General features: G+C 33.8%; 1 protein-coding gene across 2 annotated transcripts in view; it reads left to right on the top strand.

Annotated features, from left to right (window-relative positions):
• Positions 1 to 21081, top strand: part of LOC129245233 (uncharacterized) — a 59539-nt gene extending 38458 nt beyond the window's left edge. Inside the window, exons 2-6 of one of the 2 annotated variants that reach the window (XM_054883274.1) lie at positions 10961 to 11129; positions 13229 to 13521; positions 15597 to 16211; positions 20543 to 20743; positions 20902 to 21081. In XM_054883274.1, the coding sequence (XP_054739249.1) occupies positions 10961 to 11129; positions 13229 to 13521; positions 15597 to 16211; positions 20543 to 20743; positions 20902 to 20988 (1365 nt within the window). In that variant the 3' untranslated portion in view covers positions 20989 to 21081. The remainder of the gene's footprint in view (positions 1 to 10960; positions 11130 to 13228; positions 13522 to 15596; positions 16212 to 20542; positions 20744 to 20901) is intronic. The other variant, XM_054883276.1, reaches the window with a different exon arrangement.
• The last annotated feature ends 902 nt before the right edge of the window (positions 21082 to 21983 follow it).

The raw sequence follows: 21983 nt of genomic DNA on the forward strand, positions 1-21983 counted from the left end.
CGACACATTTTTTCGTGCGTGCAGCCTGTTAAATCGAATTATAAGACGTTATCACGTCAAAAACACCCTTTATGTACGCCTGAAGAAATAATCGAGAAAATGATAATAGACGAAGAAAAATGGAATGCCGTCGCAAATTTTATGGAGGATATTAGCCGAAACAAAAAACGTGAAATGAAAACTTATGCTGAAGAGCATTGAGTATAGGTTTCTCAAAACAAGTGACCCTGGACACAGGGTGAGTAAGTTAGTGTCCTTCTTAGGACGCCGTCTTGGCCCTCTACCACGAAGCAATGCGGAAGCAGTCCCGGCGTGAAGGGAAAAATACAAGAGAAGAGCAGGGCTATTTTTAGTGGAATCACCACACACGTAGTAGCGACGGTTATTATATGGTGTGAAGGCATTTTTTATTTTTTATAAGAGCGTACAATTGCTGGCGTATGCCGATGATATTGACATCATCCGCCTTATCAACCGCGCTGTTAGTTCTGCCTTCTCCAAACTGGATAAAGAGGCAAAGCGAATGGGTTTGGTGGTGTACGAGGACAAAACGAAGTACCTCCTGTCATCAAACAAACAGTCGGCGCACTCGCGTATCGGCACCCACGTCACTGTTGACAGTTATAATTTTGAGGTTGTAAAAGACTTCGTGTATTTAGGAACCAGCATCAACACCGATAACAATGTCAGCCTTGAAATCCAACGTAGAATTTCTCTTGCCAACAAGTGCTACTTTGGACTAAGTAGGCAATTGAGTAGTAAAATCCTCTCTCGACGAACAAAACTAACACTCTACAAGACTCTCATCATGCCCGTCCTAACGTATGGCGCAGAAGCTTGGACGATGACAACATCCGATGAAGCGACGCTTAGAGTGTTCGAGAGAAAGATTCTGCGTAAGATTGTTGGACCTTTGCACGTTGGCAACGGCGAGTATCGTAGACGATGGAACGATGAGCTGTATGAGCTTTACGACGACATAGACATAGCGCAGCGAATAAAGATCCATCGGCTTCGTTGGCTGGGTCATGTCGTCCGAATGGATACAAACGCTCCGGCTTTGAAAGTATTCGAAGAAGAAGAAGAAGGCATTTTTAAGTCAACCATAAAAAACAAAAAACAAAAAAAAAAAAAAGTTTGGTCTATTTCTTTGTGTTTGGCAGTCGTTTGAATCGAGAAAGTCGAGTAATTTTTCTTCTCCATCGTGTCCACGAACCAGCTCACGCTTTAGCAGTTGTGCTCACAAAATTTACGGAAATACGGTTCCAACTCGTTTTATATCCCCCGTTTGCTCTATAGTTGGCTCGCTCAGATCCCTTGGGCTACTATTTATGCTCCAATTTGAAGAAAATGGCTGGCAGGAAAAATATTTTATGAGTGTAGAAATGAATGGTTAATTTTTAGACTTGGCCCAATCCTATTATTCGGCAGGGCTCAACAAACTACAGCAGCATTGGACGAGGTGTATACTCCGAAAAGGAGACTATATATGTCGAAAAATAAAGAGCATGGAAAGACCTTTCAAACGGCTCTTGTATGTAACGGGTGATCAATTAAGAGGAGTTCTTTTCATTTGCGTTTTTTTTACAGATCGCGCGCGAGTTGTGGCAAACTGTCATCGTGGATTTGTTGAACAGCGTTTGGCATTTCATCATGGAAAGACTCACACCGCAACAACGTCTACAAATTGTTCAACTGTATTATGAAAATCAGCGTTCTGTGACAAATGTTTTTCGTGCGCTTAGACCGCATTATGGTCAACATAATCGGCCTGTCTTAAACACTATTCGACATACCATCAACAAATTTGAATCCGAATATTCATTGGTGGATAATTCTCGACCGAATAGACCACGTCCAGCAAGAAGCATTGAGAATATAGCGGCAGTAGCAGAGAGTGTACGTGAAAACCGCGATGAATCGATTCGGCACCGTTCTCAGCAACTTGGACTGTCGTATGGAACAACTTGGTCAATTTTACGGAAGGATCTTCATTTAAAAGCATACAAAATACAGCTCGTACAAGAACTAAAGCCAAATGACCTTCCTGCACGTCTCCGTTTTGCTGATTGGGCTCTTGAAAAGATTGAAGAAAATCCGCTGTTTTCGAGCAAAATTTTGTTCAGCGATGAGGCGCATTTCTGGCTCAATGGTTACGTCAATAAGCAAAATTGCCGTATTTGGGATGAAGAGCAACCAGAACAGGTTCAAGAGCTACCTTTACACCCAGAGAAAACAACGGTCTGGTGGAATCATCGGTCCATATTTTTTCAAAAATGATGATGGCCGCAACGTAACTGTGAATGGTGCTCGCTACCGTACCATGATATCGGACTTTTTGCTACCTGAAATTGAATCTAATGATCTCTACGACATTTGGTTTCAACAAGACGGAGCCACTTGCCATACAGCTCGTGAAACAATGACTTTATTGAGAAGTCATTTCGGAGAGCAGCTGATTTCACGTTTAGGACCTGTGAGTTGGCCACCAAGATCTTGTGATATACACCTTTGGACTTTTTTCTTTGGGGATTCGTGAAGTCCAAGGTCTATGCTGATAAACCAGCTACGATTGAAGCTCTGGAAGCCAACATTACGCGTGTTATTCACGACATACCAGTCGAAATGCTCGAACGAGTGATTGAAAATTGGACCTTCAGAATGGACCACCTTAAGCGTAGTTGCGGCCAACATTTGAATGAAGTCATATTCAAAAAGTAAATGTCAAAGAATGTCCTTTCAAATGATAAATAAAGGTTTTGAACATAATTTACATTTTTCTTTTTTTTTAACTATTGAAAAAAGCACCTCATGATTGATCACCCGTTACTACTCAAGTGCGAATATTTGTAGCAAAAGCAGGTAAAGGTTTGGATAGATATTTCAACTTTTGCGCAAAAATTTTGCATTTAATAAAATTAGTATTTTAAATGCTTGCGAAACATTTCCGAATTTCAATTTTTACGGTCATGACAGTATGACAGTGATGTGACTTTAAAAAATGGCAGCGTTCTTTTACTTAAAATGAGAGTTGTCAATTTGGTAAATTTGAAGCGAGATGCAGCAGCAATTTTGATACGAAGAAAATGTTGTAGATAGCAGCGATATTCGAATATTATAATTAGCTGGGTGTTTTGCCAAGCTCCTCCTCCTATTTGTGGTGTGCCTCTTGATGTTATTCCACAAATGGAGGGGCCTACAGCCTTATGCCGACTCCGAATGGTCAATGGTTTTTTATGAGAAACTCTTTCATGGCAGAAATACACTCGGAGGTTTGTCATTGCCTGACGAGGAGCGATCGCTATTAGCAAAATCTTAGCTCTCATTTGGTATTTCAGGCACGAAGAATAGTAGTCACGCACCAACCCATTCGGCTATGGCGGCAGCAACCAAACAAAATTAACGGAAAGAAATTCAATTCGATTAAATCGTTTTCTTAAAAAAAAATTACTCGTTTAAAGCCATTCATTTCATTGTTCGATTATTATTATTCAAAACGCCTCCACAGCAGTTCTGCAGGTTAGGCATCCTAGTAGACTACCCTTGAATAACATCTTCTCATAAATTTGGCTCAACTTCCTTAAGGATGCGTATTTTATTGACCTTCAGAGCGGCAATCGCTTGTGGTTTGCTTGCATAGATCAGAGCTTCCACGTAACCCCACGGAAAAGAGCCTGGCGACATTAAATCACACGATCTCGGTATGTCTTAAATGGCACATTCAGTGGCAAAGCGATTTCAGCCATACTCGGCAGTCGTATGTTTTTCCTTCTCACGCAAACTGACTGCAATTAGAAACTCCAAGTGCAGCCAAGTTTTTCTGTATTTCAACACAGAAAACGGCTCGCGCTTTGTATTTTACCACTACCAGAATTTAATTGAAGTTTTATTTCATAGTAACAGGTAAAAAGGTATTGTGTTAAAAGGACCACAAAGGATCAAAGGTTCCTTGTGGTGGTTTCTCTGGAGGCGTTTTCCACGCAAGACTTTTGTAAATGCGAGATTAATGCGCTGTTAGAGATGGCGAACCTTAAATTTTTGTACGATTCATGCTTCGATCGCATTTAAGCAAAATGAAAAATTGTTTGCTTTAATGAAATAAAACAAGAATAGATTAAAAAAGAAGCGGTGAAACAAACTCTACTGTATGTTATGTCTCAGCTGCTGGTCTTATTCGGGGCTGGTCTCAGTGGGGCCAAAGATAATTCAAGAGAGTAACAAAAGTCAATGTAAAAACAATAATCAAGCCAAGGCGAGTCTATGCAAGTTAATATTGATTCTACAAATACAACAATTGGGTTAAGCTTAAATTTAAGCTGAAGGAAGGAGTGAGAAAGAAAATACAATTGCCTTCACCTGGCAATTAGGCAATTAGGCACCAAACAGCTGATTAAACAACAAAATATTCCAAGGCGAATTGAATTATTCCATCATTCTTGAATTTTTCTATACATAGATTCGCCTTGAATCAAACCCACTGCGCTAAGAGTGGCTATAATCGGATATGCGAGTAGGCAAGACGGAACGCCTGAGGTAATGAGATGAGCGAGGGATGCAGCCGAAGAAAAACTAGTTAGTGACACTAAAGAAAATGTGAATGAAATGACGAACATTCACTTGAATGCAATTAAGCGACTGTAAAGTCGTAAGATATGACTCTAATCTCTAATCATTCTGGAGATATGCTTTTCTATATCAATCCCGAATGGAATGTGAATGTAACAAATACTATAAAATCGGTGTGGAAAAAATTATATGGTGACTTGTTATAAAGATCAAACAGAAGAATGCAACTTTAACGGTAGCGGCGGTCTAAAGAGCTCCAGCTAAACGGAAATCTCCTTTGAATATATTTTATGAACATTTTAAAGAGAGAATGGACGCATTGAAAATGGAGCGATTCCATATCAAGTGATCCAAGTTAATTGCACATTGCCGTTAACTCTTCTGAAAATTGGTTTATTTGTAGACTCAAGCCCTCATAAGCAATAAATTGGAAAAATTAAAAAAAAATATATATATTATAAGATTTATTCGATGCTGAAAATTGGGGTATTGAGCTTTTTAAAGAGATATAACTTGGTTTCTTTCTAACATTTTATAATTTTTTTAGAATATAGTTTGTTTAAAAAATAAACAATTTTTTTTGGAAAAATTTAATTTTCGCAAAAAGCTTTTTAAGATTTATTCAAAGCTGAAAATTTGGGTATAGAGTCTTTTAAAGTAAAATAGTTTGGTTTCTTTCTAATATTTTTATCATTTTTTTAGAATTTAACAAAATTTTTTTTGGAAAAATTTAATTTTCGGAAAAAGTTTTTTAAGATGTATTCAATGCTGAAAATTTTGGTATAGGGTTTTTTAAAGTGAAATAACTTGGTTTCTTTCTAACATTTTTATAATTTTTTTTAGGATATAAACAAATTTTTTTTTTTTTGCAAAAATTTAATTTTCGGAAAAAGTTGTTTAAGATTTATTCAATGCTGAAAATTTTAGTATAGAGTTTTTTAAAGTGAAATAACTTGGCTTTTTTCTAACATTTTTATAATTTTTTTTGAATATAAACAAATTTTTTTTTGGAAAAATTTTGGTATAAAGTTTTTTAAAATGAAATAACTTGGTTTTCTTCTAACATTTAAAAAAATTTTTTTTTTTGAGCATAAACAATTTTTTTTTGGAAAAATTTAATTTTCGGAAAAAGTTTTTTAAGATATATTCAATGCAGAAAATTTTGGTATAGGGTTTTTTTAAAGGGAAATAACTTGGTTTCTTTCTAACATTTTTATAATTTTTTTTAGAATATAAACAAATTTTTTTTTTTGCAAAAATTTAATTTTCGGAAAAAGTGTTTTAAGACTGAATGGTGAAAATTGAAGAATAAAGTTTTTTCAATTGAAATAACTGGGTATCTTTCTAACATTTTTATAATTTTTTAGAATATGAAAAAATATTTATTTTTTTTTTTTTTGGAAAAATTTTGGTATAGGGTTTGTAAAGTGAAATAACATGGTTTCTTTCTAACATTTTTATAATTTTTTTTAGGATATAAACAATTTTTTTTTTTTGCAAAAATTTAATTTTAGGAAAAAGTTTTTTAAGACTGAATGGTGAAAATTGAGGTATAAAGTTTTTTCAATTGAAATAGCTTGGTTTTCTTCTAACATTTTTATAATTTTTTAGAATATAAACAAATTTTTCTTTGGAAAAATTTTGGAATAGATTTTTTTAAAGTGAAATAACTTGGTTTCTTTCTAACATTTTTATAATTTTTTTAGAATTTTTTTTTTTGGAAAAATTTAATTTTCGGAAAAAGTTGTTTAAGATTTATTCAATGCTGAAAATTTTGATATAGAGTTTTTTCAATTGAAATAACTTGGTTTTCTTCTAACATTTTTATAATTTTTTAGAATATAAACAAATTTTTTTTTGGAAAAATTTTGTTATAAAGTTTTTTGAAGTGAAATAACTTGGTTTTCTTCTAACATTTTTATAATTATTTTAGAATATAAAAAAAATATTTTTTTTTTGGAAAAATTTTTGTATAGAGTTTTTTAAAGTAAAATAACTTGGTTTTCTATTAACATTTTTATAATTTGGTTGGAGTATAAACCATTTTTTTTGGAAAAATTTAATTTTCGGAAAAAGTTGTTTAAGATTTATTCAATGCTGAAAATTTTGGTTTAGAGTTTTTAAAGTGAAATAACTTTTTTTTAACATTTTTATAATTTTTTTAGAATATAAGCAAATTTTTTATTTTTAAGTTTTGGTATAAAGTTTTTTAAAATTAAATAACTTGGTTTTCTTCTAACACTTTTATAATTTTTTTAGAATATAAATAAAAATTTTTTTTTTTCAAAAATTTAATTTTCGGAATAAGTTTTTTCAGATTTATTCAAGGCTGAAAATTTGGGTATAGAGTTTTTTAAAGTGAATTAACTTGGTTTCTTTCTTGCATTTTTATAATTTTTTTAGAATATAAAAAAAAATTTTTTTTTGGAAAAATTTTGGCATAGAGTTTTTTAAAGTGGAATTACATGGGTTCTTTCTAACATTTTTATAATTTTTTTAGGATTTTTTTTTTACATTTAATAGAGTTTTTTAAAGTGAAGTATCTTCGTTTTTCTTACATTTGCATAACTGTTTTTTAGGAAAACGTATAATATAAAAAAATGTATTTTTGCTCAAAACTATTCGAAAAAGGATTTATTATGTCGTTTTAGAGATTTTTTCTTATTTTTGATTAAAAGTTGAAACTATGCTCAGAAATCTCTGAAATTTTCATAATGGAAAATTATTAAAAAAAAATTCCATAGAATTTAATGTATGATTTTCTTTTAATTTAACCTCAGTTTTTTTCTCAGCGAAAAATAACTGTCAAAACTTTTTCCCAAAAAAAGTTGGAAATCCGAGCACCGGTTGTTATAAGTCTATGCAAATAATAATGACTAGGAGCCTAAAATTACTTATCTGCAATTCATAGACATACATTTCCGCTTATGTACTCCTATGTTTATAATATTTTTGCTTTTGATATAGAACTTTTTAGAATTAAATTACACATTTGTGCATACAAGCGACGTTCCCATTCACTTACCTTTTCTGGAAATGTTATATCAATCGTTCGATTTTCATCAGTTAGTAGAATTTCTTCGTCATAGATTGGCGAAGCATACTTGGATAATTGGCCCCAAGTGTACGAAGCCGCCTCAGATAACAACGGTCGGGCTATTAGTATACAGCCCAAAAGCAAGCGCGACACCAACTTTTCGGTGAATTTCAAATGGATCTTTAACATTATCGTAACGCGAAAGCTACACCACTGGCCAAAAGAAAATATCGCTTAGAACTACTGTCAGCACGTACCTTTTGCCACCTTTGCCGTCAAAACCAACAATAAATGGAGTGCGTGTTTAGGTCGATATATGTATGCGCATGTAAGTAAATACAGTTGGAGACAAAATTAAACAAACATTGAATTTGAATACCAACGAGCGAGGTAGCTGAGTGTGCAAATAAACAAAAAATTGTTTTGAACATCAAAACGATAAGAAAAGTATGGACGGCCACCCGGCGGACAAGCAATGGCAAAACTTCGAGTGTTCACGAAGAAGCTCTTTCATTGAAAGCAATTTTTTTAAAGTGAAACTGCTTAAGCATCGATTGACGAGCGAGAATGGAGAGTAAAATTACTAGGCCATGCAACGTTTTGGGCATTTTCGTTCCGCGCGAGAGAAAAAAGATAGAACGTAGAGGAAAAGGAGAGAGAGAGAGAGAGCTATACCTTATATATATCTTAGATACACTTTAGGCTATTTTTCCTGAGTTCTTCTTTGTGGTTGCTAATTTCTAATGAGAAATAATTTTATTCAGGTAGGATACATAAATGTAGCTTTTCAGTTTGTATTGTTCAAGCGGAAATCGCCATATAGAATTAACAAAACTTCTTCGATTCCTTCAAACACGCCTTCTTTGTAAAAAGCCAGGCTGCGTTTACGACTCTTAATTCAGTAATGCCTAACTCGAAATCTATTCAAGAATGTCGAAGAGCTCTTCAACCTCTTCAATCTCTGTGTGAAACAGAGGGAAAATAACCAAACAGGTGGAAATGGAAAAAGTGGGGCTCCGACTCCATGCACTGCCCCCTCACTTGTTTTGAGAGAAATATTACGAATTTTCCAATGAAATTCACAAGAGATGTTGATTTCGTGCTTATTTTGTTAAAACTAGCACCAACACTATTCAGTTAATAATAGTTTTTAAGTTATTTGTTGATAAAATTTGTATTTTACCTTCACCAAATTTTGATACAAGAAGTGCACTTATCACATTTATTTTAATAAATATTCAAACTACATTAACATACACACACGTTTTTAAATCTTTTTATTGATATACCTTTACCATAAATTAACAATTTAAATTGCATTTATAACTAGCAAACACTTGACGCACCAGCTAAATTAGCAATAACTGAAAAGCGTGGCTGAATGGAGTGCTGCCAGAAGCAAAAACATAAAAAAAAATAGAATGCGATTGAAAACGAAGCAACATAAGAACATAATTTCCACACACTCTTTTTTGTTAGAATAATGAGGGAATGGGGGTTTATAACCTCTAAGGTGTATAAATATATATAAATACAATATCGATATGGTTTTCGAAATAATATAGTGAAAATTTGGAATTAAAAATCGCGCGATTTTTTATTCAAAATTTTCTATATATATATATGAATAGACGTATATAATATAGAAATAATTTGTAAAATTTTTTATTTTTATTCATTTATTATCTTCTAAAATTGTTTATTTATACGATGTCTGGCAGCACTTCGGCTTGTTGTAAAAACCAAAATAGGAGAATTCTTGGTCAATTTTACAAATTTTGAAATCAAATAACTTAAAAACTATAAGCCGCCAACAAGTGAGGTTTTCACTTTTAGAAAGTAGAATACCCCCTCTACTAACCCACCCCGCCCCCCCCCCCCCCCTTATACCCCTTTTTTGAAAAGATACGGGGCAGGTGATGGGTATTTTCCCGACATTATCCGTTAGGTGTCCATGCGGGAGACTTGGGATTGCTTCAAGTGCTTTATTTGTCGAGCAAAGATCGTTGGATATCTGAACTCTGATTTTTTTGCTACATCTGGGGATATTGCGGACTTAAATATCACACACTCTGAAATATAGCCACTGTTGGTCAACATCCTCTTATGGACAAAGAAAGGACTTGAAGCAATCCCAAGTCTCCCGCATGGACACCTAACGAATAATGTCCGGTAAGGATACTTAACAAATTCGAGAGCTGCGGCTATATTAGCTTTAGAAATTCCCCCTATCTAGCCGTGGCTACAAAACTCTCGCGACTTTTGCGCGTTAGCCCAACGCCGCTTGATGAGTTGACATGAGGGCCATCTTTGCAGGAGTAGATCACAGGTTCTCAAAGGAACTCCAATTCTCTCCTTTTGCATTGAAACCATCTCCAGGATCCCCTGTCGAGCCAGCTCATCAGCCCAGCAGTTTTTCTCTGTGCCGCTGTGACGGGACACATACTTGTATATGAGCCTAATAACGAAGTACTCGGATGCAATGACTTCTCTGACAATTCACGACTAATTCCGAACAACAAACCCACAACCCCAATTACCGCTTGGCTGTCTGCCGCTAGCCTGCATAGAAAGGCTTATTGGATTAGGCAAAGGGACGGAAGGGTTAAAAACATGCAAGAAAGGAATTGGAAAAATTGGTGACGACCGTGGGATTTCTCTTTAAGAGCAGCCTGTCTTGCCGTCTAAGCTAACTTAATCTAAACTTCTTCAATTTGCAGAAAAAAAATCAAAAGTGATTGGCAACTTTTCATATTGAGGGAAGAGTTTACTCTTAATTGTTCGAGGTCATGCGATATTTCTTACAATTGAGGTGTCAAACTACAGTTTTTTTTTCTCAAAAATCACCTTATAAAATTACGCATTAAAACTTTATCTTCTCAATAGTTCTACATTTCCACTAATAGCAGGCAAGAATGTTTAAAAAAAAAAATTTTTTTTCTTCTTCTGTATTCCAATAAATAATAATTTCTTAAGATTATTTAATTTGTTTTTAGTTCTCTCGTAAGGTTAAGTGCTTTTGGTCCCCCTAATTATAAGTAAAAATATTAAAATTTTAATGTCTTATAAAAAGCCCCATTTTTTGTGTGTGCACCTGTATTCGCAGATATGAACAAGTGTGTGATGATAACAAATTTGATAAATCGAATGTCAAAAAATATATGCATTCACTCCAACGACTTTTATCTTCACAGATATAAAAATACATGGCCACATATGTATACATACATACGTACATAATAATACATACAATTTTTTTTGGGCCAATTCAGAAGTGTTCGTGCTGTGACAACATTCAAATTTGTTTTTGATGTTTTACTAATATTTATTTTATACTTCCTCGTTTTTTGTTTGCAGCTCCTCACTTTCAGAGATGGTAAATTTGGCGTCAATTTTGGTGGATATCATGCAGAGGCTGGTCTAGGCGGGCTGCTTACTGGAGATGCGGCACATGGAGGTCTCAGCGCTTCGGCGGGTACACCTTTCGGTCAAAGAGCTAGTGCTGGCTTAGGAGGCAGCGTTAACGGTAAAAAACAAAGCCTTTAATATAAACGCCTTTTTCGTTATAAAAATTTTTAATACAGCAAAAGTGGATGATAAGATAAAAATTCATAGAAATCAGCCAAATATCTCTACATACATTCATATTTCTTCGAAAGAGCATCACTCAAAAACTACGGCGCCGATTTTAATATTTTTTGCACCTTTAGAAAGTCTATGGGTCGTAGATAGTTTGAGTATAACAGTCATGTTAGTAAGAAGTTGCCACTTGTGTGTGTTTTAGAAAAAATAATTAATTTAGACGTGATTATGGCAGCATGTATAGCAAGCAAATATTAAAAAAACAAAACAAATTTATTTTTATAACAACACAAATATATGCATATTTTTTTGCCAACGTTGCGACCTGACTTTGATTACAAAAATAACAATTTATCACAAATTTCAATTGAATATCAAATGAACGGTGTTTAAGCACACTTTAATTAAAAAATATTTTTTTCTGGTGTTGCCACATGATTTTTTTTTTGCAAACATTAAAACTCATGGCACATTTTACTTGAATATCTACTAAAATACGGATATACAAAAAAATCTTTAAGCAAGCCTTCATAAAAAATTGTTTTTAGCTGACGTTGCCACCTGACTTTTATAGCAAAAATAACAATTTATCACAAATTTCACTTGAAAATCAAATAAACGGTGTTGAAATGAAAAAACTATTTTTTCTGGTGTTGCCATATGTTTTTTTTATTTTTTTTCGCAAAAATTAAAACTTATGACACATTCCACTTCTATATTAAAATCTGGATAACAGAGAAAAAATTTAAGCAAACCTTACTAAAAATTGTTTTTAGCTGACGTTGCCACCCGACTTTTAAAGCAAAAATAGCAATTTATTACAAATTTCACTTTAATATCAAATGAACGGTATTTAAGCACCCTTTAATTAAAAACTATTTTTTTCTGGTGTTGCCACATGATTTTTTTTTTTGCAAACATTAAAACTCATGGCACATTTTACTTGAATACTAAAATACGGATATACAAAAAAATGTTTAAGCAAGCTTTCATAAAAAATTGTTTTTAGCTGACGTTGCCACCCGACTTTTATAGCAAAAATAGCAATTTATCACAAATTTCACTTGAATATCAAATGAACAGTCACGCTGTAATCCAAAAATATTTTCTTCTGTTGTTGCCACATGATTTTTTTTATGCAAAAATTAAAACTCATGGCACATTACACTTGAATACTAAAATACGGATATACAATTCGTTAAGCAAGCCTTCATAAAAAATTATTTTTAGCTGACGTTGCCACCTGACTTTTATAGCAATTAATTTATCACAAATTTCACTTGAATATCAAATGAACTGCAGTTAAAGAGCATTTAATCAAAACATATTTGTATCTGGTGTTGCCACATGATTTTTGTTTTGCAATAATTCAAAACTTCGACACATTGCACGTGAATACTAAAATATGGATATACAAATAAATCTTTAAGCGAGCCTTAATAAAAAATAGTGTTTAGCTGATGCTGCCACCTAAATTTTATTGCAGAAATAGCAATTTATTTCAAATTTCACTTGAATATCAAATGAACGGTGCTTAAAGAGGCTTTAATCAAAACATATTTGTATCTGGTGTTGCCACATGATTTTTGTTTTTTTTGCAAAAATTAAAACTCATGGCACATTTCACTTGAATACTGAAATATGAATATACAAAAAAATCTTTAAGCAAAAAAATAGTGTTTAGCTGATGTTGCCACCTGACTTTTATTGCAAAAATGGCAACTTATCACAAATTTCACTTGAATATCTAATGAACGGTATTTAAGCACGCTTTAATCAAAAAATGTTTTTATCTGGTGAAACATATTTTTTTAGCAATAATTCAAAACTTCGGCCCATTGCACGTGAATACTAAAATAATAAAAAAATTGTTTTCTGCTGGTGTCGCTACGTGTTTTTTTTTTCATTAACAAAGTGGCTATAAAAAAATATTAATTGTTAAAACGAATAACTATGTATATAGCAATGTAGAAGTAAAAATAGCTTTTAGCCACCAATTATGATTATATTTACTTAATCATATTTGTCTTTCCCCACCGATAGGCGATGCAGCTGGTGTGCTGTATGCCAACGCTGAGGCCAATCCACAAACTGGCGCAGAAGCTATACTTGGCGGTGATACCAGAAAAGGTGGTTACTCGGGTTCACATGCCTATGCCGCTGGTAAAAGTGTGGCCAGTACAAAAAATCATATCTTACCGGGTGCGTTCGATGCTCAAGTCGACTCAGTGACCAGTGGACCCAGCAATGTGGTGCAGACGCGTACATCGGCAGAGGCCAACTATGATGGCATCCAAAAGATTCGACCCCCGAAGAAATACCTAATCAAACCCAGTGTAAGTGTTACTTAAATATGTAGATATTAAAATCTAAAAATATCCTTGATCAAAAAGTTCTCGGAATATATTCTGAAAATTCATATGAAATTTAATTTCCTCAAAAGTGATATTATCGGGGTAACTTTTACAAAAGTCAAGCATTGGCGATACGATTTTGGTAAGAATGTTAATCATAGATGTGGCAACCTAACAAAAAAACCGAACTCAAATCAAGTGCCTTAGAGCGTAACCTGGCGGTTGTTCCGGGAACCTTGTGATCAAGATGGTATATAGACCTGAACTATTTGAAGAATATAGATTTGTATGTGTGTGTGAAATAAAAATTCTTCTCACGCACTTTAAAGTGCTAAAGTCACCAAAGGATAAACGGTTCGTAACCACCGTTCAAACCAAGAAGAAGAAATGTTTAAAACTCGACTTTAGTTTAATTAGTGCTCCGTTCGCCCAACTAATTTTGGCGAATGATGTGAAAACATTCCCACTCCATTCCCCTCCGAAATATCGCAAACCACTGGGCTCGAATTCGAATTTAGCGTGTCGAAAACTTTCGAAAAAGGTTAGTCTGGTTTTTGGTACAAAATTTGTGTCGGCCTGTGCTTCTTTTTCTTTCTTACCGCGCTAACCGGCGCCACCACCTGATCTTTCAACGCAGAGAAGGAGACCTTCCTCTTGCTCTGCTACCACCAGCTGGTACCGCATCGAATACTTTCAGAGCCAAAACGTTTTTATCCATACGGACGACATGACACAGCCAACGAAGCCGCTGGATCTTTATCCGCTGCGCTATGTCTCTGTCGTCGTGTAGCTCATACAGCTTATTGTTCCATCGCCTGCGATACTTGTCGTCGCCAACGTGCAAAGGTGCAAAATTCTTCTGCAGCATCTTTCTCTCAAACACTCCAAGGGACAGCACATCGAATATTTCCATCGTCCAAGCTTCTGAGTTATACGTTAGGACGGGCATATTAGAGCATTGTAGAGTGTTAGTTTTGTTCGTCAAGAGGGAATTTTACTGCCCAATTGCCTACTTGAGTAGGTAGCACTTGTTGGCAAGGGAGATTCTCCATTGGATTTCAAGGCTGACATTGTTATCGGCGTTAATGCTTGACCTGTGCTACCGGCCTCGAAAGCAAAATTATTCCAACTTTTAGACCAACTATGCCTTACCCTCCCTCCCAGCTGTGGAACTTTACATCATTTCGTAAAAATTTTTTGTTCGTAACCATACTCACTTTGGGTAGGGCGACTACATATGGCCTTCCGTGGCTTGACGATTGTCTCTACCGTAGTGAGTGCCAGGCATTGGCGGGCTTACCTCAAGTTACTTACAACTTTTCAGGATTCTTCTTGTTAAGAAGCGTTTATTCAACATTAAACTATACTTTCACTACAGTACTTTAAGGGGTTAGGGGTAGTCAGAGGCCCGAAAAAATGATGATTTTCACGAATTTTTTTTTGCTACTTAATTAATTTATTTAACAAAAATAAAAACATAGCATAAAAACATCATGTTTTAACTTGACTTCACCAAAATTTCAAAAAAAAAAATTAATAATTGCAAAAGTTATCGCTGTTTGTGTGAAGCCCGTTTCTCCAGAAGTCCCTTGCGGTGAACATCACAAGTCCTTGCAGATTCATCTAAAACCAATCGGACAAGAAAAATTAGTTTTATTAATAGATAATCTTGTGCCTGATCGAAGCTTTTTTTTCACAATGAACTAAATGGCGGCCTCAGAAAATTTTTTCCAGATTTTAGAAGAAAAAACCAACAGTTAATTGTTAAAAAAAAATCGAAATTTTTGAAAAAAAAAAAATCCTTCGATCAGGCACAAGTTTTTTATGTTTTTCAAAAGCTGTATAAATTTTATTGAAATCTACGTAGCAGTTTTTAAGTTACAGTGTTCACCAGTTTGAAAAACATAGTAGTTTTGAAAAAAACGCATTTAAAGTTTTGCTATCGGCTCCGGAGCGGCCGAGCGCCCTTTGTTAATTGTTGAATAACTTGAAAAGTATTTGTCGGATTCACTTCAAATTCTGACACATTGTCACTGGAATACCAATCATTTTTTTAGGCCATCAGTAGTGGCACAGATAAATATCGTAATGATTTCGACCACAAAACCACTGCTACCCACCACACCAACACAGAAGGTGTTCTTAATCGTGCGAATGGCATATCAACTGTTGAATCAGCTACAAAAAATACAAATATCAACCAGAATGGCGACAGTAATGATGACGGCACTGACGCCGCTGCCTCAACAACTGTGGAACAGCGCAAATATGCTGCGAAAACAATTAGCACACATGTCACTGACGTGCCACATCCTGCAGCAGCCAGCACAGCCACAATCGCTATCGCCACCACAAAAAACGCAGATCTCAACAGCAGTCAACAGCGCGACGACAGAGTGCCACAGCCGGTAGTGAAAACACACGCAGAAGGTTTTGCCGACATCGTTGCAGCACCACCCACCATCGTAGTGAGTAGACAACGCCTGCGGCAGAAATCACGCATCCGACCACAGGCTCTGCATAAAAGAGAGCGCCAACAACAGCGACAACGTGAACGCGAGCGTCTTGTACAAATACAGCGCGTCTACTGGAAGGAGAACGCTGGAAATGAGGAGGGTGCCTTACCAACCAGAACCAAGGTATCCGATGTGGCAGTGCAGCAGCGCACACAGGTATCTCAGCAACGGTCTGCATGAGGGGAAAAAACTCAAATTTAAAAAATGAATATGAGTAGTATCTACTCGCACATATATTTATATACAATACTAAAAAAATATACACATAAAAAAGGCAGTAATGACAGAAGAGCGGAAGCTGCGGCACAGCGGCGTGTCAGCTTATTTTGAATTTGTAGTGGTGGAAGTCAACTTGATTTCGGTGAAGGAAAGTATTTGCTCATGTGCCGCATTGTGTTGTGGCTGCCCCTACCCCAACTGCCATCGGCAAACCCTCCGACACTACCACAAATAGACTTCTCACACATTTGTATAATATCAATGGAAATGTAAGCAGTAAAAATGGGTCACACTTATGTACGTACATTTGTAGCTGGTTGCTCGCTATTTGTTATTTAGCTGCACTTGGCATTTTATGTAAATTGTGCGGTTAAATACAAGCGGTTGCCTTCCTCTGCCACTCCCTTCCGAAAATTTGGAGCATTGTATTAAATATGTATGTATATATGAATGCGCCCATGCAGTTTTTGGTTTGTAGTGGCTGTAAGTATCTGTTGTTGCTTTTAGTTTTTGCTTAATTATGCTGGCGCAATTTATTCACTCACTCTTTCGCTAGCCGGTTAAAGCGAATTCATGCATTTGTCATTTTTAGCCGTATTTTATATGTTTTACTTAGAGAAAAAAGTCATTTATTATACCAAATAAGTAAAATAAACCAAAACTAAATACATTTGCATTAACTTAAAAACATTTTTTTTAATAAATTAATTCAAATAAAAATTAAAAAAATTAAAAAAAAAATTAACAAAATTAATCTTATTAATCTTATTAAAAAATAATATTACAAAAACAAAATAAAATAAAATACAAAAACGTAAAAATTAAATATATTGTAATATAAAAAATAAATGAAGTAAAATAAACTGATATATTATTTAAAATAAATAAAATATTATAAAGAATAAACTAAAATAAAATTGTATAAAATGAAAGCAAAATCAAATCAGGTTAAATATATTAAAAAGAAATAAAATTAACATAAAAAATAAAGAGTAATAAAAAGTAAAATAATTTAAAATATGGGAAAAAACCATTTTTTTTTTTTTGAAGTTATATAAAATAAAATGAGATAAAAAAAAATTGATAAAAATAAAAAATACGGAAAAAATGTAATACATGAAATATATAAATAATATAATACAATAAAAATAATTAAAAATATAGTAAAAAATCAAGTTTTTTAAAAGTTAAATAAAATAAAATGAGTTGAAAGCAAATAAATAAAAATAAAAAATAAGAAAAAAACTTAATAATATAATGATAATAAAAATATAAGATAATAAAAATAATTTAAAATATGATTAAAAAAAATAGTTAAAAATAAATAAAATGAAAGAAAATAAATAAAAATAAAAAATAAGAAAAAAAACTTAATAAATAAAATATATAAATAATATATATTAAGATAATAAAAATAATTTAAAATATGATTAAAAAAATAGTTAAAAGTAAATAAAACGAAAGAAAATAAATATAAATGAAAAATAAGGAAAAAACTTAATAAATAAAATATATAAATAATATAAGATAATAAAAATAATTCAAAATATGTTAAAAAAATAGTTGGTTGGTTGGTTGGTTTAAGAGTGACCCTGCATCGGAGTGCCACAAAGACCGCAAGTTGGGTCCGTCGTGTTGCCCTAGAGCTCATTATATTATATGATTATATTATATGAGGGGGGGACTAACCGAGATTTTTATTATAGATTTTGGTCAAAGATATTAATTCGTTTCGAGAATTTAATGAGAGATGCAATTTTCAGGTCCGAGAGTACTGAAAGATTGTCAATTGTTGGAGAGCCTAGAAGAGCGAAAAATAGTTAAAAATAAATAAAATGAAAGAAAATAAATACAAATTAATCATTTAATTAAAAATGAGAAAAAATGTAGTAAATAAAATATTTAAATAATATACAATAAGATAATGAAAAATAATTTAAAATATGGTAAACAATTAATTTTTGTTCAAGTTAAATAAAATAAAATGAGATAAAAGATAATAAATATAAATAAAAAATAAGGAAAAATTTAATAAATAAATTATATAAATAATATAATAAAGTTAAGTTTCAAGGGCCGGTGTTGATTTTGAATAAAATACAATTTTTTTAGGAAATTATTATCATTTCTATTTATTATGATAAAATTGGTATAACTCAATTACGTATGGAGCAAAACATTGGCAAAATGGCCAGCGCGGCCTCGGCGGCTCAGCTCCATCCGATGGTCCAAATTTTCGATGACGCTGAGGCATAATTGAGGTTCTATGCCGTTAATGTGCCGAATTATCTCATCCTTTAGCTCTTGAATTGTTGCTGGCTTATCGACGTACTCCTTTTCTTTCAAATAACCCCAAAGCAAAAAGTCCAACGGTGTCAAATCACATGATCTTGGCGGCCAGTTGACATCGCCGCGACGTGAGATTATTCGGCCATCAAATTTTTCGCGCAAAACAGCCATGGTTTCGTTAGCTGTGTGACAAGTGGCACCATCCTGTTGAAACCACATATCGTCCACATCCATATCTTCCAATTCGGACCATAAAAAGTTCGTTATCACCTCACGATAGCGAACACTATTCACAGTAACTGTCTGGCGGCCTCATTTTGGAAAAAATACGGCCCAATGATGCCGCCGGCCCATAAACCACACCAAACAGTCACACTTTGTGGGTGCATTGGTTTTTCGGCAATCAGGCAATCACTCTTGGATTATCATTCACCCAAATGCGGCAATTTTGGTTATTGACGAATCCACTGAGGTGAAAATGTGCCTCATCACTGAAGATGATTTTCTTCACGAAGTGCGCGATATGCATTTTAATTTGAACGCCCGTTTTCATAATAAGTCTGAATAACTTAAACGCGTTGCTCGATTGTGTATCTTTCCATGATTCAAATTGAATTAATCTTAAATGGAAAAATGTCAAATGAAATGCAGAAAAAAGCTTGACGTTTAGGTGTGGTTCACATTCAACATCGGCCCTTGAAATTTAACCAACCTTTATATATCACATATTTTGCGCTTAAACTCTGTAGGTGTACTACACGCGGGCACACAAGCATAGATTTGTAATAAGGAAGTTGGAACGCCACTCTAAATTAATGCGAAAGCGATTCCAGAGTGGGCGACATCCACAAAAAAACAAAAACAAAAAAAAAAGACTCTTTGTCGGGTTTTTGGCCGAGCTCCTCCACCCATTTATGGTGTGCGTCTTGATGGTTTTCCACAAATGGAGCGACCTCCAGTTTTATGTCGCCTGCGACCGGCAGATGTTTTTTTTATGAGAAGTTTTTTCTCTCGAATGCTTGCCATTGCTTGCCGAGGGGCGACAGCTATTAGAAAAAACCCATAGCAAACCTTCGAGGGTATTTCTGTTATAAAAGAGGTCCTCATAAAAATCATCTGCCGTTCGGAGTCAGGTGAAAAGAGTCTCTCTTCATTTAAATGATTATTTTTTAAATGAATCAGGAAATATAAAGTAAGTATATCAATTTTTTGGGCCTTGGGAAAGATTTAGGGGGTAGCACCAAGGGAAACAAAGTTGTCTTCCTTTTTTTGCCAGCCTTATACACATACAAATATGCATGTGAAGGGTGGTAACTCTATCGAAAAGGCAGTCCCGGCATAAAAGAGAAAGAAGCGGTCGTCGTCAGTTGTGTGCGCCATCGATATTTATTTTTTCATAAAACTGTTTTTAAATTTTAATTAACACTGCATTTGTAGAATATCTTATTCTGAATTAATAAACGTTATGAATTCCAACTGAAAGAAGGAATATCTTCTTTCTTACATGCATACATATACATATGGTATATATATTATTTGCTTTGGCAGCATTTAACCTTTTGTGCTTTTGAAAACAGGTCCTTTGTAGTTTTTGAGAAATATCCAATGTGGTTTTTAATGAATAAATAAATTTCTCAATTAAGTAGCTATACAAGTAACTATTACATATTTTTATTACATACATATAAATTTGTTATAATCATTATTGGTTTGAGCTTCAATACACTACGGTTAAAGAGTAATTTCTCAACATACACACACGGGCAGACAAGTTTACACACAAAGACTACGATACAAAAACTTGCGGGATTTTATTTATTTATACATTTAATTTTACCCCAAAACGTAAAAGCGAATTCCTCAAAAATTCCTCCTTTTGCTTACTTGCCTTATTTTGAACAGAAATAACATTAACTCACAAAAAATTAAAATAATTAGTATTTCTGATTAACTTTTTTCCTCCTCCTTTCCTGCCTCAGTATGCTGCACAAGCCAGCGCGAATGCTAACGCCAACGCCAACACCAACACCAACGCCAACGTCCACTCAGGTGACAACGTCGCACATTCGAAGCATCTAACCAAGCGTGTAGAAAACCACCACTTTGATTATTCCGCCCCATCACCTATACCCGAGTTGAACCTGAACATTGGCCCATCTCTAGTGACCAGCGCATTAAATGTAAGTTTCTGCAAACGAATATGTAACTTGGTAATATTTGTGTGGTGAAAAGTGTACGCACTTGTAATTATTTTTTTATATTTTAACATTAACTAAAATATCCCTTTATACTTTCTTTTTTCTTACTTTACTTTATCTTTCTTTTTTCATGCGCTTAGATACCCATTGGAATTTTGCATTCACTGCAGGAATCATTGGGCGGCTTGGGCGCTGCAAAACAAGGATCTGCTGTCAAATATCATTAAATGACGTAGTGATAAACTTATGGAATTATATAAGTTATATGTGTAAATGATTTGTATGTAATCGATAATAAATATACTTATAGTATTTTTTTCAAAATGAAATAAATTGTGTGAATATAAATGATGAATTTAGGTTGGGAATTTTTGCGATTATCAGTTCAAATTTACCTCCCTCTGCCACTACTAGCAGATGTCTCATCGAACAAAAATGATAGATACAAGATTGCGCCCAGAAGAGTGTGAATGACGTCACATTAGCTGCGTTGTGCAGTGTTGCCAATCATTTGCTCTTCGCAATAAATTTAGTGCTTTTCTATACTCAAAATGCGAACATTTTTAAGTTTTGTGTTTGTTTCTTCTTGTTTTTAATTTAAAGCTACCGAAACTGTAAGTTACAAAAAAAACTGTATTATTAAACAAAAGAAGGTTAAAAACGGGCAGTCTGAGAAGATTTTAGTGTTAATGAAAATTTGTTGGTTCTTATAAAATTTGATATTTTGAAAGTGCAAATTTCATGTTTTGTTCCTATCATTCAATCCAACATTATAAGTTTAACTCATTTCTAGTTAAAAAATTATAAAATGTAGACAGAATAGTAGCCGGTACATCCACAGGGTGCCCGCAAGGTATTTTACTATTACCACTAATGTGGAGCTTAATCAAAGATGATTGATTTGCAACGTTTGTTCTTCAAGGGGTCCCGGTGGTCTAGAGCTCGAAAATTTAGGGTATTTTCAGGAATTTTGTTTTACGATACAAAAATGAAAAATAATATTTAAATTTTTAAGACTTTTCACTTAGCTTCTTTTACATACAAAAATGCAAAAAAAATAATTTTTACTTTTAATAATTTACAAAATGGTGCTAAAGAGGGGCAACCTCACGAAAAATTGGACCTAGAAGGTATTGTCCATTTTGGCTCTTCTTTTTATCTGAAACACAAAAACCAAAAAAATTATTAATCAGTATGTCCCGCTACTAGAATAAAAAAAAAA

The sequence above is a fragment of the Anastrepha obliqua genome, chromosome 4, assembly GCF_027943255.1.
Source record: "Anastrepha obliqua isolate idAnaObli1 chromosome 4, idAnaObli1_1.0, whole genome shotgun sequence".
Taxonomy (NCBI): domain Eukaryota; kingdom Metazoa; phylum Arthropoda; class Insecta; order Diptera; family Tephritidae; genus Anastrepha; species Anastrepha obliqua.